Source organism: Crotalus tigris, unplaced genomic scaffold (assembly GCF_016545835.1).
Source record: "Crotalus tigris isolate CLP2741 ecotype Arizona unplaced genomic scaffold, ASM1654583v1 scf7180000017541.2806704, whole genome shotgun sequence".
NCBI lineage: Eukaryota > Metazoa > Chordata > Lepidosauria > Squamata > Viperidae > Crotalus > Crotalus tigris.
Window position 1 is genome coordinate 1,906,870 of NW_024096462.1, and position 18,687 is coordinate 1,925,556.

The following is an 18,687-nucleotide window of genomic DNA, read 5'->3' on the forward strand; positions in this document are numbered from 1 at the left end:
TTGGATAAAAACAGAAACTTCAGGTCATTAGCCAAATGCATGTTTTTAAAACAAGTAGAATATATGAAATATATGAAATGAATGATGCCCTGAAATATATGAAATGAATGATGCCCTGAAATGTGAGGCTGACCTTTTAGAATATTTGCGTTTAAATGTTTATAATATTATACATTTAGACCATGTAGTCCTACTGAAGTTTAAACATAGTTGGAAATATATCTATGGCATATACCTAATATATATATATTCTAAGCAACCATCCAAACCAAGAGTACAGTGGTATCTCGGTACTCATCATTAGTTGGTTCCAGGATGCACGAAGAGTACCAAAAACTTTTCCCATAAGGAATACTGTAGGGCAGGGGTTCTCAACCTTGGCAACTTTAAGACTTGTGGACTTCAACTCCCAGAATTCCACAAGTCTTAAAGTTGCCAAGGTTGATAACCCCTACTGTAGGGAGTCACAAGGCAGCCGACAGTGACCAGTTCTAGCTTGTGCATTGAGTACCAAACAAACAAGGAGCACCGGGATAAATTTTTTGTGTCAAAATGCATTGGGTATCAAATTCAATGAGTTTCAAAGTAGCTGGGTACCAAGGTAGCACTGTATGTGGAGGTCAAATACAGCATTTTAGAATCAAACATTAACTGGTGCTATATATTTAATTGATGTAATATTTTGGACCATCCTTCAATTAGAGGAAAGACTAGTCTCTCCTAAGCAATCATGCATACTCCCATGAATCAAAATAAAATTTCAGTGATATGTTAATGGAGGCACAAATTAGCATATATTGGTGCACATCTATTCTTGGGGAAATGTGTTCTATTCATAGTTATTTTGCAAATACATCTTTGCACATATCAAGCAGTGAAACATGAAGTGCAGGGTGGGGGGGGGGAAGCTGTCGCATAGAAACTTAAGAGCAATGCACTACTATATCCCAAACTACTGGAAGCAATATTTTGCCCAAGTTGGTCAGCAGTCAAAACTGGCTAAGAATAAGGCAATATGCAAACTCTGCTCACAGAAGCAAAAAAAAAAAAAAAGTTTTAGAAATGCACTAGCTCCATCCATGCAAATTCCAAATTGTCAAATCTCAAGTAATCTCTGTTGTACTGCCTATAAATATAACCAATTCTTTTAGAAGGACTCAGCCTTAACAATAAGATCAAAGGATACGGCTGTTTAGAAGCAACCTGTACAATTTAGCTATTTCATATGGACTAGACCAGGGGTAGGCAACCTTGGCTCTTTTATGTCTCATGGATTTCAACTCCCAGAATTCCTGAGCATAGCTGACTCAGGAATTCTGGGAGTTGAAGTCCATGAGTCATAAAAGAGCCAAGGTTGCCTACCCCTGGATTAGACACTCATATGACTATGCCTTGTCCTACAGTAAAGTCACTTTATGAAGAATCTGGTCTATTATGACATCTATCTAGATGATGGAATTCCAGGGACACAAATATATCTCAATTCTGATTTTAATACACTTCAAATTGACTTCAACACTGACTTCTCACTGAAGTTTTTGTCAACTTAAGGTCTATCTAGACCAGCATTCTTCCAGCTCAGTGATCCTCAATGACTTCTCCTTCAAACTATACCTTTTTTCAGAACTGTACACACATTTTGTGTATTATTTCTCCTTTTTAAGAAAAAAAAGTTTCAAAACTGGCTAAAGTACTGAAGATAATGGCTACAGAATAAAGCAAGTGGGAAGATTTTTTCCCACATTAGGAAGATGTTCTGAAGAAAATGAAGTATTACAATAAGTTTATGTGATGTGGGACAGATCACGCATCTTCCCATTATGAATTTTAAAGATAGAACCACTTGAAAGATTCCTGGTTGAACTGATTAGCCACACTTCAGATTACCTGAAACAGCACTTAACTTAAATGCAATTTTAGAAAATAATTGCCACCCAGGGCCTTGCTTAAAATCAAGACTATGAGAGTTGAGTAAAGGAAGTAATTTATCTTGGGGTGCAATCTTCTACTGGCAACAATGAAAACCTTGTTTTTAGCAAACTGTCAGATGGGTGCTTAATCATCTGGACTATATCTAAGAGCACTATCTATGTAGAGGCTTTGGCTTGTTTTCACCTTTCAGGTAGTGTTAAATTTAAATAGGTCCTACTGGTCTATGGCATATCTAGAAAATCTACTTCTCTTCTCAACTACATCTGTATTTCCAGTATTCTCTGCAAGAAGGGAAGCTGAAGGAATTAAGATGGTGGTCTAATTCATGCAAGAATGGCTCATTGCTTTGAGACATGCAACTGCCCTTTCCCTGCTTTCCCAACTCTGCCATGCAGTAGCAATGAAGACATTGATAGTTCCTGGGTTAAAAAAGGCCAGCAAATGGGGCACTGGAAACATGGAGAAGTGGCATTGCCAGCGATGGCGGGCAGGGTTACTTGTGAGCTATAAACAGAACATCACCAAAACTACCTCCTGGGACGGCATCCAGCCATGCCTGTATTGCCTCGTGGCGGATGGAGGGAAGGTCAGATGCTGAATTAAAATAAAATAAAATTATAATAAATTCCACAGCACACTAAACATGTATTTTGAGATGGAATCACAAAAGAAAATGTTTAGAAGCAAAAAAACAAAACGAAAACACACCATGGAAAAGCAAACTCAAAAAGACCCTAAATGGGATTATAAGAAGGGGAAGGCTGAAATATGAAGTCCTTGATCTTGGTATCTTCTGCCATGGCTTCTGCTACCTACCTGTAGAAAATTGTGTTGAAAAATTATTACAAACTGAGATTAACATTTGCTTGAGGTCTGACCTTTCTCGTAGAAATCAAAGATCTCTAGTAAAATAAAAAATATTTTAAACAGAAATGCTCTGATCAATGGACTCCCTCAATCCCTATTATATTCACTACCTTCCTTTAAGTCAGGGGTGTCAAACTCAATTTCATTGAGGGCCACATCAGCATTGCGGTTGCCCTCAAGGGGCCGGGTGGGTGTGGCCAGGGTGAGTGCAGCCTACTGGGTGGGCGTGGATGGAGTGGGTGTGGCCTACTGGGTGGGCATGGCCAGCTCTACATGATTCGCGTCCAAGGTGCCTGTGGGGGCCTGGGCAGGAATGGGACAGATCTGAGGGTCTCTGCAGAAGGGGGGGGGACCGGGGCAGGCATGGTCCATTTCTTCATTCCTCACAAACGGTGACATCTCCCAGCATGCACCCAGGGGGTCGGGGCTGACACGGCAGGGGCTGGTTCCTCGCTGTTTCTAGACGGCCATGTGGAGCTAAGACTGAATGTGTTTCAGCATAGATGGCCACCACAAAATTGTACACTGGCTCTCGGCCACTCTGGCCAGGGCCAAGATAGCAGAGGCCATTCCCTCACTGTTTCCAGGATGGCTTCGCGGGCCACATGAAACCACTTTGTGGGCCACATCCGACCCTTGGGCCTTGTGTTTGACATGTCTCCTTTAAGTGGATGTATTTGTTCTTCTGATGATTACTCTGCCATAGAGAACCCAACTCTTAGAAGTCCTCATTTCCCAGGTTCTCCTGCCAAATACATCCAGCTTCGATAAAGACTATTACAAACAATGTAAAAAGGGTAATTTATAGCCCATTACTTAATATGAGTTACAAAACTGCATGTTTAGCCTTCTCTTGTATATCTCTTAGCTAAGAGACAAGATCAAATTTTTTATACTATTTAATCTGGAAACTTAAGAAGGTTGAATCTAAGTTCTACCTGGCACCAGCGTTACCTAGATCTAGCTCCCCTGGTTGAGAATTTAAAAGAGTTCATCCCAACAAAAAGAAAAAGGACCATACTGGGGTACAGCAAATTAGGAAAATCAAGGAAAGGAAGCAGAGGAAAGTTCCCATGAAGCCAAATAAACCCCAAACCATACACCAGATCATCAGAGAAAATCCAAGGAAATAAGGCAATTATGAAAAATCCATAGAATATAGCATAAGGGAAGTATAATGAACATATTAATCTTTTCAAATTGCGAGAATTACTGAACTTCAAAAGATGCCTTCTTTTTTTCTTCAGAGAAAGTATGCAATCAAAATGTAAGCTCTCTTGTGCTTGGGCTGTTTGTTTTCAATTTCAGAGGTGCCAAATTTATCAAATTTTAAAGCTGCTTATAATTTAAGAAGTACAGGTTGTTGTTGACAAAAAAAGTGATTGAGATTTCCAATAGCACTCGAGGTATTGATTATATGTTTGGCTGAAAACAGACTGAGAGACAGGTGAAAGACTAACTATCCGAGTAATGCTTTCAAATAGCATACAGATCCTGAGCTGGAATAATTATGCAACTTGATAACTTGGAAACATCAATTACTTGTATTTCCTCAAAGGAAAGGCTACCTTTTTTTCCATCCAAATAATTTACCTTTAAAGTGGGGGGATTCTCTTACGTTCTGTGAAAAGTGCAGTCAGATGAGGGTTTATTTCCATCCAATTTTCCTTATTTGGAAGGACTTGTTTTAAACTGATATTTAAAATCATTTTTGGTAGGTTGCAGCATAGATATTTGGAGTAACATTTCATGATATATGACAAGTGCAGAAGTCTAGGACTAAACAAACAAGCAATCTTTCTCTTGTAAAGTTCATAATACTTTTTCTGCTAATAATTATTCTTAGTCAGTCTCTCTTGGTCTGTCTGTCTGTTGTCTCTCTCTCTCACTCTTTTACACACACATACACACCCCTCTCATTTCAAGGGACGTATAAGAAAGCAAACTTTCTAAAGGATTTGAAAAAGCTAGTCAATATGTAACTGGACCAAAAGGACTTGCAATTTCAGTGGCTTTGTGAGAGAAAACTTTTTGCTCCTCCTTGCAAAGTATTACTATTTCAGCATTAGGAATGCGATTGATCATAAGAAGTACTGTCTTGAGCTAGAATGAAGTATGAGTTAGCACCCCAGCCAGGATAACCAACAGTGAAGGATGAAGGGCACTTTGCCCATTCCTAGAAAACAGGAATCTGAAACACTGGTGAAGGTGGATAGCAGTGCCTGCATTTTCTGCGTCACATGAGAAAAGCACATCTTCCTTCCCCTGTCCTTAGCACTATCTATAGAGGGACAATCAAGAGCATCTTGTTATATTGTATTACATTCTGGTTTGGAAGCGTCACTGCATCAGACAGGAAGGTGATGCAGAAAGTGGTGAGGATGGCAGAAAATATCATTGGCTGTTCCCTCCCTTCCATCCAGGACATAGCATATAAGCATTGCTTGAACAGGGTCCGCAAGATTGTCTGGGACACTACCCATCCTCTTCATGACCTGTTTTGCTTGTTACCTTCTGGAAGGAGATTTTGTGGTATCCGAAGCAGAATATCCAGATTCAGCTAGTTTTGTTCCATATAGCTTCAACCTTGTGAACTCTCTCCACTATGTATTTCTCTTTCCACTATGTATTCAAAATGAACTGTGATTAATATTTGTGTGTGTGTGTGTGTGTGTGTGTGTGTGTGTGTGTAGGTATATAACATGTGTTTATGTGTGTTATGTATGTGTATGGGTAGATATATACTTTCTTTTGAGAATAGGCAACAGAGTTTCATTTTTAATGTGAGCCAATGTGATCATAGTAAAAGAAATGATAATAAAGGTTATCATCTTATCTTGCCTTGCCTTGCTTTGCCTTGCCTTGCCTTACCTTTGTTTCAGAAAAGTAACAAGCTGCAGATTTAATGTAAGAAAAATGTCTGGACCACAAACCTAGGATTACCTATCCAACAGAAGCTCTAGAGCATGGAAAGATCAAGCATTTGCCAGGCTAAATATAAGTAAGAGCTTCTTATCCCAATACTGTGTGAGATTTACTTTGTATGGAGCACTCAAGAAGATCAGAGAAAGAAGTTGCTTGCCCTACTTTTTGTAGTTTACAGGAGAAATATTTTTATCTAGACTCTGATAACTCTACATGTTGCAAATTGCTCAGAATTGGATTAATAATCCAATATTTGAGATGTTCTCTAATGCAGAAGTCCCCGACCTCTCTCCGGTTCTGTGGAGAGAGGTTTTTCATGGACTGGTGGGTGCGTGGTTTTGTGTGCTGCCTGCATGTTGCAGATGGGGCTTTGCTTGTTTGTGTGGACCGCTTGCTGGCATGTTGCGGCTCGGAACTGGTCCACGGACCGGGAGTTGGGGACCTCTGCTCTAATGATTTTCCCTATCAGCATTTTCCAGTTACTGGAAAAGCAAGTGCCATCATTTTCAAATGGCTACAGAGGATGGGAATTGGAATCCAACATGTTCTGAAAGTGTAGAATGGAGAAAACTGTCCTTTACATTTCTTTTCATCTTCTAAATAATCTCCATGAAAAAAGTAATTAAAGCCAAATTTGTCTTTTACACAGAGCATCTTTAGCGTCTCACTCAAAGATCAATTTTCAAAAAATAATTTCATTCTTCACCATCCTGTTCTCTGTCTATTTAGTGAACAACCTGTGTTTCAGACATTCGGTTGTCATCATTATGAAGATGTGCTATTTTATTACTACAAGTGTTTTATTTCAACTATTCTTATCTTTCTGCCATCCCTTTAGATGCAATGCCCACAGTCCCCTCAAATTCTCTTAACTATTTGCTTTTTATCAGTCTTTCCCTTTTTCACTCTTCTGTTCTGAAACTACCAAATCATCAGTTTGACCCTTACTGGATTGAAATTCTTGGAGATGGAAAAACATCTAGGATCCACCAGGCTGAGGGAGGCTATTCTCCATTAAGAAGCCAGCCTAAAGAACTGTATAGACTTGATTTCTCTCTTGCATTAGGCTAGACCAGGGGTCTGCAACCTTGACAACTTTAAGACTTGTGGACTTCAGCTCCCAGAATTCCTCAGCCAGCATAGCTGGCTGAGGAATTCTGGGAGCTGAAGTCCACAAGTCAGTTGTCAAGGTTGTAGACCCTGGGCTAGACTAATCTAGCTAATTCTGCCTGTCTTAGGAAGTCATGGGTACTTAAAGCTTAAAAGGGATACCTCCTACTATAGTCCTCATACCCACCAGCAGATCGATCTTCCATTACAAATAAATGTTCATACCATAAACGCAAGACATGTTCCATTCCGTTCCAAACGATGGCAAACATGAAAGCTCTAAAAGCAACATGAAGATGGTCTCAGAATTGGTCTTTCTACATTTAATGGGAATCAAATGCAGGGGACATGTTTACCTCTTGAGGTGGAGGACTTAGAAGTGGGACCCACTTTTTCCTCCTCCTCCTTCTGACAGATGTGTGTCCAGTGCACATCAGCCAAGATTTCCAGGGGATCAATTGGATTTACTATCTGCTGGAGCCTCAGGTTCCCAGCTAGCAGACAAAAGGCCAGTGGTGGATCATGTAGAAGGCATTGACAGAGGAAAACAGGGAGGAAAAGGAGTACAAATGATTGGATAGGAAAGACAGGGAGAGAAAAAAAAGTTATTTGAAGTAAAGTGAAAGAGAAAATAGATAAAGATCAGCATTGGGCATGCAGGTGTTTCCTTCCACATTGCCGTTTATATATTCCATTCTCTGCAAAATACAACAATCCTTCAGTGATGCATACTTGAAGATTCACCATCATGAAGACTATTAGAAAAGCATCTAATTCCATCGTGTATATTTTGTCACTCTTTTAAAACTGCTAATAAAGCTACCGCGTCCACCAGTATGGTTTTAGTAACAGACTGTTTTCCTCTTCTTTTTTAATGAGCCGCATTGCAAACAATAACTGCCCAATATGTGTAACTTAAATCATAGAACAGCCAAAAATAGAGGCAGAATGTTAAATACATTTTGTTCTTTTTCTTTACTTCACACCCAATCCTATTTTGCTTCCAAGAAGTATGATGTAACTATGAAACTATCCTGTGGAATTTTGAAGAACATCATGCACTCAAGTTCTCTTGTTGAATTATGGCAACTCATGCCGCCAACTGTCCTTTTCCAACACAAATCCTTGGGTAAGTATTGTTAGTGTTAGAACACACTGCTGGGGAGTTAACAGGATGAGTTTAATTTGCAAGAATTCATACACAGAACCTTAGCAAGGCTCTGAAAGAGCAGGCCTCATCAACCATCAGAAACTAAAGCTTGTTATTTGGATAGTATCCAACAAAACTCACTATTTCCAATTTTCTATAAGCCCATAAAGATGATTTGTCTCCCCTGAAGCTTCTGACCTAGTGGTGAACTTTAACACAGGGGATTATTATGTTGAATTTCTGAAAATCTGTAGCACAGGATAAAGAAAAGGGGTTTGCTGATTCACTGCTGCTCTGATCACTGATGGATTCTGATAGTTCATCTGGCACTTTTTTTTCTTGTTTTCTCTCAGGGGTCTTCAAACTTGGCCCTTTTATGACTTGTGGACTTCAACTCCCAGAATTCCTCAGCCAGCGTACCTGGCTAAGGAATTCTGGGAGTTGAAGTCAACAAGTCATAAAAAGGCCAAGTTTGAAGACCCCATTTTCTCTGAAAATGGGACGTTGAAAACAAGAATAAAATGTGGATCTGGCTTATTCTATAAAAGATAGAAACCCTTGTTCAAATGTCCCAATAAACAAAACATAGATAGAGTAGTCTGTGATTGTTATCCACAAATGCTGACAAGATTTGCGTGTGAGCAAAACAGCACACACTTCTGTTCTGCTTGTTCTCCAGAAAGATATAATTCTTCAAAATTTATTACAATGTATAGCTATAGTGACTGCTATTGTATCCTGTTCCCTATTTATATACTACCATTTTTGCAGCTGAATTTCAGACACTAGAAGCAATGAGTTTTTATGAAATTATAATAAATGTCACAATAACATGTGAAAGTATTATATAATATTAAGCCAAAATGGAGGGAACTTCCAGCTTTTCAAACCAAGTCTTCAAAAACTGGAAAAAAATACTTTTTTTGTTTAGTTAAAAAGAGATAGTGTGGATTATTTTTGATGAAGTTATCACTGTAACAAAAATGTCAAGCCATGACATAAATAAAAAAAAATCTTGCACAGTGAAAAAATAAGATCACAATGCTGCTAGTCTTTGAATGCTTAGGGTTTGACTCATTCCCAGATAAGCAGCACAAAAAAACAGTATATAAACGTGCAGCAACAGACACATATTTGGCCATGGAATTTAATGAATTTAATCTAGAAATGCTTGAGCTTTAATCTAGCTGTTACTCTATTTATCTAATGAAAGAAGCAGGAAAAAAAGCAAATATAGTATTTGCTCCTAATAATATAATTTTAAAATGTTCAGTAAGGACTAAAGAGAACCAGGCCCCATTTGACCATGGTGATCAGGGATTGAACTGAATAGTCTCTATTCCTTATCTCACAGAGTTATTGTGATGAAAAATGAAGGTAAACCACAAGGGCTACCATGTCAGTCCTCTAAAGCACTTTTTCTATCCTTAGCCATTTTAAGATATGGGGATTTCAACTCCCAGAATGCCCAAGCTAGCATGGGTGGCTGGGGAATTCTGGGAGTTAAAGTTTCCATAACATAAAGTTCCTAAGCTGAGAAACACTGATCTAGAGCAGACATGTCAAACACAAGGCCCGGGGGCCAGATGCGGCCCGCGAAGTGGTTTCATGTGGCCCGTGAAGCCATCCTGGAAACAGTGAGGGAACGGGCCCCTCTGCTTTGGCCCTGGCCCAGGCCAGCCGGAAGCCAATATACAATTTTGTGGTGGCCATCTATGCTGAAATGCATTCAGTCTTAGCTCCATAAGCCCCTCCCCCCACATGGCCTGAGAGGAACAGTGAGGCTTCTCCAGTGGACCATGCCTTGGCACTTGCCCTGGTCCCACCCCCTTCTGCCAGAGACCCTCAGATCTATCCCACTTCTGCCCAGGCCCCTACAGGCACCCTTGACGTGAATGTTGTAGAGCTGGCCACACCTACCCAGTAGGCCACACTCACTCCATCCATGCCCACCCAGTAGGCCGCACCCACCCTGGCCACACCCACCCGGCCCCCTGAGGGCAACCGCAATGCTGATGCGGCCCTCAATGAAATTGAGTTTGACACCCCTGATCTAGAGGAAGATGAACATACATGTGTTTTTATTTCAAATGTAATTTGTTGAATACAGCAGTTTCTAAATAGGTTGTACTACATGAGACCTGCTCTTTGTAATAAAGGAGCTTCCCCTTTTTCCTCAAGGGATGCAGTGATGGTGCAAGGGTACCTTTAAAAGTACCCGTGTCCTCTTCATTTGATAGACGTTGAAGCCAGAGGCCTTGCTGAAGTTCTCGCTCCCAAGGATAATACTCTCCCTCTACAGCAGGGGGAGGAAGACACCAACAAATAGCATTGTCAGAGTGAAAGAAAAGGACAGAGTGAGAAGGAACACAAGTGAATGCTGAGGAAACCCACAGAGGCTCAAAGCTCCTTCACCTTTCTAACATGTTCAATCTCACATAGGAATCTGAACATGCAAAATATGTACGGATACATGTGTAATGGATACACATCCATCCCACAGTGCACAGTGCACACAGATTACAAAATTGGAAAATTCATATATATTCCAAAAATTGTGTGGATTTACAAGCAATTTTCCCTCGCCTATTTAACTCATTTTACTTTATTCAAGAGATGGATCTCTCAACCAAGGCTCTTATTGACTAAACTTCTCCATGTGTTCCATTATTAAAGGAGTTGATTCATGCAGAACTTGAGAGTGATCAAATGCTCTGGCAGACCATACTTATTTTAAAATTGGAACTAATTGTTTTTAAAAAAATCAGCTTCAAAAGTTACAAAGTTAGAGGCTTTGTCAGTTATGATTCAATTGTCTTTCTCCATTTTTAAAAATAAAAATCAGAGACACTAAGAGCCTACTCGCCTTCCAACCTAAATATTCTACATGTTTATGATTTTCTACTAGCTGCTACAGTAAATACTGACTTATAGTTTTTGACTACAGTTGACTCACAGCTTTTTAAAAAGATAGGTTTTTTTTTTTTAGACAGTTGCAAATGTAGCCTGTATCCCAAATTGCAGGCTCAGAATGAATGAGAAATGGCTGTCATGAACAGAGTTAGGCTCTCCTGTTCAATATTCTATCTCATTTCTCTGCTAGATATAATGTTTAGTTTTTTTAAAAACAAAAGGAGATGTTCATGGAGAGAAGCTGGAGAAAGGATAAGATGACTATCCTTCTTCACAGTCTTTGCTACTTGCAGGTAGTCCTTGATGGAGGACCACTTTTGGGGCCAGGAATTCCATTACTAAGCAAGGTGTTTATTAAGTGAGTTGCACTTGATTTTACAACCTGTTTTGTCACATTTGTCAAGTGAATCACTGCAGTTGTTGTATGAATCATGTGGTCATTAAATGAATCTAGTCCCCCCCCCATTTGTTGGAAGCTGGCTTGCAAATGGTGACAACATGATCCTAGGATGCTGCAACTGTTTCCGAACTGTTTACAGCTTGTAGTAACAGCTTCACAAATTTCAGATAGAAGTTTTTCTCAACCTCCCCTGCAAGTGATAGAAGCTGAACACTGAACTTCGTAGATATCGAATACATTCTACAACAATGATAATAGCTGTTTTCTGAAATGTCTGCTTTGGAAGTTGGTTTCCTGGCTCCTAACACTGTGATTCTCTCTTCCTCTTGAGTGCAACTTATTCATTCATAGCTTTTACTTTTGGTAAATGCAGATACGACAGCCGAGTATTGTGTTTTAAGATCTTAAAATTAAATAAGGGCAATGGAAGATGGATTAGACAAAATACAATCAGAAAAACAGCCATCAATTTGGATCCTATTATTTCCTCAAAAGATTTCTTCTCTAATCTCCCAGAATTTTTTATATATCAGACTCAGCCAGATTCACTGCTAGGTATTAATATGTAAGTTTTCCAGAAAAAAAACGAGGCATACACATATATGCATTCATCAGCACACAAATGTGTATCTAGATGGAAAAAAATACTAACCTTCACTAGAGACTTCTTCTTCCTCCTCCTCATGCTCCTCTTCCTCCTCCAGCTCCTCCTCCTCCTCCTCTGCCTCCTCCTCTTCTTCATTATCATGGTTTTTCTCAGTCTCCAGCTCCTCCTCACTCTTCCCTTTCAACATGGCATGTATTCGCACAGCCTCTTTCCAAGGCACACCACCCAGATCAGAGGTAGGTTGCTGAGGCTGCTCTGCTGCCTCATCGTCCTCTTCCTCCTCTTCTTCCTCCTCTATTTCAGATTCTGAGCTACTGTTGGGAAAACAGGCAAGAGGCATCTTGAAAGGTTTTCAGCTACTAATATTTTTCAATGAATATAGCCAAAGAAAACGATCTTCTACTAGTTCAGAATACCTAACCATTTAGCCCAGGGGTCCCCAACCCCCGGTCCATGGACCGGTACCGGGCCACGGCATGCCAAGCAAAGACCCATTCATGGGATGCAGGCAGCACACAAAATCACACACCCTCCGGTCCATAGAAAAACCTCTCTCCACGTAACTGGTTCCTGATGCCCAAAAGGTTGGGGACCTCTGATTTAGCCTAATATTGTACAGGTAGTCCTCGACTTGCAACTGTTTGTTTAGTGACCATTCCAAGTTACAATGGCACTGAAAAAAAGTGACTTAGGGTCTTCCCATTTACGATCATCGCAGCACCCCCATAGTCACATGGTCAACATTTGGGCGCTTGGCAACTGGCATGAATTTACAACAGTTGCAGAGTTCTGAGGTCCTATGATCACCTTTGCAACCTTCTCAAACAGCTTCTGACAACAAAGTCAATGGGGGGGGGGGAAGCTGGATTCGCCTAACAGTCATGTGATAAAGCTGCAGTGATTTGCTTATCAATTGTAGACAACATAATATAGAGTGACATAAGTCACTTAACAACTCCCTTGCTTAGCAATGGAAATTTCTGATGCCGATTGTGGTCATAACTTAGGACCACCTGTACATCCGGCTGGCAATAGCTTTTTGGCATGTCAGATACAGATTTCATATATTTATGCACTATATTCATTCATTTCAACTAAAGATTCCTGAGATAAAATAGATGATCACACAAACATGCAGTTCGTGCTACGTTATGGTATTTCCATGGTTCTGAATTTTCAAAAGGTGAGCAGCTGTATCTGAGATGATACATCCCAGTAGTCTATGGAAATTTCCTGTTACAATTATTTTCCCCCCACTTATTTTAATGAAGTAAAAGACTCTGGGAATGAATGAGTTTGAAATAAATCTGCAATTCTTTTTAACTTCTAAGAATGTATTTTCCTCTCCCACCCACTGCACTATAAAAATATTTTATTTTAGTATATTACTTGGTCAGATTAGGAACCCTTGTGATGGAATGTTAGCTTTATTTTCTTCAAAAGTCAAAAGAGTTTGCTGTCACTTGAAAATAGAGTATAACTCAAAGTAAGAATTCTAGCTGGAACCTATGAATTAAATGAAGTTCTTCAATTGTTTCCCTACAATATTAATATTTGCCTCTAGAGGTTTTCAAGAAATGATTGGATAGTCCTTTGTCCAAGATAGTATAAGGATTCCTGCCTTGGGCAGAGGTTGGACTAGAAGTCCTCTAAGGTTCCTTCCAGCCTTATGGTTCTATGACTTGAGTGAGTGAATCTCCAAGTGATAAACAGATTTCTGAGGGCACCATGTACTAGAAACAAGGATATCCACTGCAACATTTGTATGGCTTTTGTACTTCTTTTAGAGCAGGGATATCCAGGAAGCATGGCTGGCTGGGGAATTCTGGGAGTTGAAATCCACAAGTTGCCAAAGTATAGTGTTAATATCTGGGGGCATTTTTGTGTTTGCAGAAGAAAGCTTACAAACCTTTGCTGTAAAAAAAGGTGGAAAATTGCAAGCTTTATAATTTGGCTGCTGCCATTTTTGAATTTAGAGGCTGTACCCAGAATGTAGCATTTTGGTTGATCTCTTATTTGGACAGTTTTTGGGTTCAGATCCTTCATTTCATGTAAGTACCCCAAAATCTTAAATCTGAAGAAGCATGCAAATCTTGTTTGGTCTTACTGAGATTCATGGGTTACAGAGTAAAAAAAAAAACCCACAACAGTAAACATTATTCAGGGCAAAATGTGTCTTGTGCTAAAAATGGTTGAGATCATCAATTAGAAGACAAAAGCTTTATAAGATTTGTAGAGAAACCAGAGTATAATAGTGACCCTATAATGGAACTCAAAGCCCATCCTTCTTTTCAGTCTGTGGTGCCACAATATATTAACAGGTATTTTGCTAATTAATTTGAAAAAGTGTATTTTATCATAGACTGTAGAAAACTAACTACAAAAGCTTTTAAAAATGCCCAAATCAAATAACCTGCTGGGTACATCCTCTTCGGTTCCTTTGTCTAGCACGCTGCTGAGGTTGTGCTCTGCCAGTGTCTCCTCTGGCACTTCTTCCAAGTCTTCTTCCCGTTGTACCGAGAGCCGATAGTTCTCCAGTTCAATCCGTTCCGGAGTGCCACGCAGTCTCTTAGCAAGACTGGGTTCCTCTACGCCATTTATGTTGGGAGCTGGAGAAGAATTAAGAAACAAACAACCAAAAGATATTATGAGCCCTGATCCCAATCATGCAGGCAAACCTGGAACAATTGCCTTTGTAATAGTCCCACCAGGATGCTAAACTGTTGATTTCCAACTGGGATCTGACTACAGGAGACTCCTGTTAAAGTAGGCTTTGAAAGCAAGTTGCAAGAGGGGAATATGTTCTGTGAAAATGTATAAGTATTTTTTCTTACATTCTAAGAAAGCATAAAAAAGGTGATATTTTTCTCCTTTTCTCCACATAAAAATAGCATGCTATGTTACTACTTCAATGCCCAACAACAACTGTCTTTTCAACTTGGTGTCCTTCAGTTATCTTAAGACTCCTCTCATGCTAGCTGGGGACTGTAAGAACCAAGTTGATACATATCTGCTGTAATTTAAGTAGAACATTCCGGTCCATGAATTGTTGGTTTAAAAAGCTCTAGTGGCTACTTCTGAGGAAGTTCTGCTGCTAGGGGTTTTGCTAATGGGGTTGCACACACTAACCATTCTCAGGGAGAAACAGTAACAGCAATGGCTCAGACTGGTCTCTTGGGAGAGGAGTAATGCCAGAAGATTGTATCAGTTTTAGTGCTACCAGATCTGGGCTGCAAATATCAGATGATCACAAGGGAGCAGATTTGAAGTTCCAACAGTCAGCCCCTCCCCCCCAAAATCACATGACTGAACTTTGGGTACTGAGAAACTGGGCCACATTTACAGCCATGATTCTCCAGCTACCTCAGTGCCTCTTGTGTGAAAAAAACTACCAGGAAGAGTAAGGCAGGATAGTTATATGAAGAGTCAAGTGACCAAACAAACAATTTCAGTTACAGTTAATTGAAGAATAAAGAGCTTATTTGAGGACATAAATTATGTCGTTCTAAAAATTAACAAAGGACAGCCAGTAGAAAGAAGCATCCATTTATAGAGTCAACATCAAGCCAATGATATTTCACAGAGGTGGACGAAGGTATTCCCTGTAGACGATGCTTCAGAAGCTGCAGTTAAACTGATGAAATGACCATGAGCATCGTCTGGAAGAGTTAAACCATTAAATGCAAAAAATGAGCTAATTCAACTCAGTGATCAAGTACAAAAAGTGTCATGCTTAGACAGAGAGGTCATTGCATGGAAGATTTACTCCTAGTCTTATTCCTAGCTGAAAGCAGTCCCAAAATACATCAGACACAAAGACAGTGTAAGATGGGGGTACTAGGATTATGAAAAAAACATCAGGCCACTAAAACTTATGACATTTGAGTAGAGAAAATTTAAAGAAAGGATTCTCTTATCACATACGATAATCTTGTGTTTATGCATAGTTATGTAGAGCTGACAACCGTTTACTTGCATGGCAGGCAGAAACACAGTTTTCATAGGGAAAAGATATAAGGCGCAGAAGATCCTCAAATATTTTGGATGATAATTGAGCAAGGACAATGGAAAGACTCCAAGAAGGGGCCCACTGTAGTAAAAGGAGGAAACAAGCTATGGAAGCTAAATCTAAATTGTTTAACTACAGAAGAAAAGAAAAATGATGAAATATTAGTAGTATTTATATAGTAGAATGAAAAACTGAAATTGCTACAAAAATAAATGCTAAAAGCTTAATAGGATCTGTACTTAACACTCAACAGAAAATGAAAAGGCATCTCTGCTGATAAAGAACTAGTCTGTTCCTAGCAAGCAGAAAGGCAAAATCTACTCCATTTTGCTTTATAACAGCACAAAATAGAAAGTTTCCTTCAGTTTTTAAAGATATTTTGAATGAAAAATACAAGATTTAGAGAATATCCACCAGGTAATTAGGCAAAGACTCATGACCCCATAATAGGACTTCAGTATTTGCAATCTTTGTTAAAATCAGCAGGAATTCGGTCTCAGGAAAGTTTGGAAGGACCTGAAAGAGAAATTGGCTTGGATTTATTTTATTTTTTTTTGGGGGGGGACATCCCTGTATTTGAAGTTGGTAGGAAAATCAAACTGGAAGGAGTCTTGTAACTCCTACCCACCCACCCAAAGTAGATAGTACTCTTAGGGGCCTGTCCCAAAAGGAGATATGGAAAGGAAAAGGCACTTCCCTTGTCTGTATGTTTGGGTACGAAATTCTAACACTAAGCTCAAAATTTGACCCCTTAGTCTTCTCAAGGGTGAAAAAAGAGCTTTGGCTGTCCACGAGTTGGGTAATTCACAGTTTAGAAAAACAGTTTCAAAGCTATAGATCTGGAAGGGCTAGGGCTGGAAGGTATTGAAGAACTGTGAACTACAAATGCATTTTTTTTTTTAAGAAAGAGGAAATATATATGCTCAAGTCACAATATAGAGAATACTGCTCATAAGGTCACCAAAATGGCCAGGACAAAGAGGAACTGAAACAGTTTTGGCAAATTACTCTTCCATTGATAGTTGAAAGAAGGGAGCTAACATCTTTCAGACCAATTATAAAAAGTTTCAGAATGAACCTCTGCATGAATGCAAACCCATTAGTGTGATACAGAGAGACCATGAAAAATAATCACTGGTTCTCTAATCAGCCTTTGCTCAAACTGCTACTGAATAGTGTTAGACAGGTCTTTTTTTCTCACAGAACACCCAGAACGGAGTTCCGGCACCTTTTTTGGATGGAACCTTGTAGGGTAGGCAAGGTGGGTTGTATGACGTGTGTGAGTCCCGGCACCTTTTTTTTTTTTTTTTAAAGAAAAAAGCACTGGTGTTAGATGTTGGGTGGGAAGGGAAGGGAAAGGGGAAGAGGAAGACACTAGATTACTGTGTTTTTACTAGACAATTGTACTGGTCAGAATTAAAATTAGAATAGCATTTTGCTCAGTCTTTTTAATTCCCAGTTGTTAATACCCAAAGCCTACTACAAACCAAAGTAGACATCCAATGTATCCAATATACTTTCTCTGTGGTATTTGTACCATATGTCTATTTATCAATCTATTGCTCATCAACTCAAAATATGCAGTTTATCAGGCAACTGGTTCCTGATAATCTGTATCATTAATAAATGCTTGTATTATAATAAATATAAGCTATTAAGTATTAAATATTCCCAAGATTTCTATTCAGCATGAAGTGCCAATGATTTCACTGTCTCATGCAGTTTTGTATATTTTAAATCACAAATTCCAGCTATATTATCTTCCTTTTATCATTATCTCTAACCAGTGTCAAATATAATTCCTTGAACCTGGGCCACTGACAAAGTTATCAATAACAGGCACTTGAATCCATAGTACATGTCTACTGTTATTAGTTAGAATAATTAAAAACTTGAGATATGTCAAGAATTGTAATTTTGAGCACCCTTCAGCAAAATTAATGCTCATGTATATAACAGAAGTTATATAGATAAGTATAGTTGGCAAAGGCATCCATAAAATATTTCTAAATTCCATACATATCAACAAAACTTTATTCCAAAAGTCATGTAGTCAAAGCCCAACTAAGGGAAAAAAATGGCAATCTGCAAGTAAAGGAATGTTAGTGTGCATGAATACCACATGTTTGTGAGAGGAACTGAGGAACAGCATGAATATTTTGCATAGATTTTTCTTATCTTACTACTCCATCTGTACATCAGGCAAGTATTTGCAATCTATTACTTTAAATTCTACAAGTTTCCAAGGAAGTTCAACGCTGTTACATTACTCACTTTCAAAATTACTAATTGCCTAATTAATTCTCAGGTCTTCAATGTGCCCCAAAATCTCTCCTATTCTGTTTTCCAATTCCTTCATGGCATATGTTTTGTGAGTCAGTAAGCCTCCTACCTATAGTAGCCAATGTAGAAGTACAGAATAGATGTTACCTGGTTTAGCATTAGTAGCTATAGTATGAACATGCCTTCGTGGAGGGACGGAGAGCATATGGGAATCTTGGAACTGTATTGAATTACAAACTGATATGAGATCACACTGTGAAGCAGTATGACATGCCATTTTAGACTGTATCAACAGAAGGAAATTTGTAAATCACAGGAAGTCATGAATTCACTTCATTTTAGTCTTTATGGGACCCCATCTTGGACTCTGTTTAGTACAGAGTACAAATCAACCTAAGAAATCAATGAATCAAGAGCGGGTTCAGAAAGGAGCAACAGAACTGGAAACTAAGACCTATGAAAAGATTGAAGGAATTAGCAGTGCTAGTCTT

The 18,687-nt window shown here is 39.1% G+C and overlaps 1 protein-coding gene across 24 annotated transcripts in view; it reads right to left on the bottom strand.

Moving 5' to 3' along the window:
* Positions 1 to 18,687, bottom strand: part of MICAL3 (microtubule associated monooxygenase, calponin and LIM domain containing 3) — a 217,999-nt gene that overhangs the window by 36,001 nt on the left and 163,311 nt on the right. For 15 of the 24 annotated variants that reach the window (XM_039364504.1, XM_039364665.1, XM_039364415.1 and 12 more), the window contains 6 exons: positions 14,318 to 14,513; positions 11,950 to 12,218; positions 10,191 to 10,280; positions 7,191 to 7,328; positions 7,060 to 7,113; positions 2,464 to 2,526 (listed from right to left, as the gene is read on the bottom strand). In XM_039364504.1, the coding sequence (XP_039220438.1) occupies positions 2,464 to 2,526; positions 7,060 to 7,113; positions 7,191 to 7,328; positions 10,191 to 10,280; positions 11,950 to 12,218; positions 14,318 to 14,513 (810 nt within the window). The remainder of the gene's footprint in view (positions 1 to 2,463; positions 2,527 to 7,059; positions 7,114 to 7,190; positions 7,329 to 10,190; positions 10,281 to 11,949; positions 12,219 to 14,317; positions 14,514 to 18,687) is intronic. The other 9 variants (XM_039365340.1, XM_039366142.1, XM_039366222.1 and 6 more) reach the window with 7 other exon arrangements.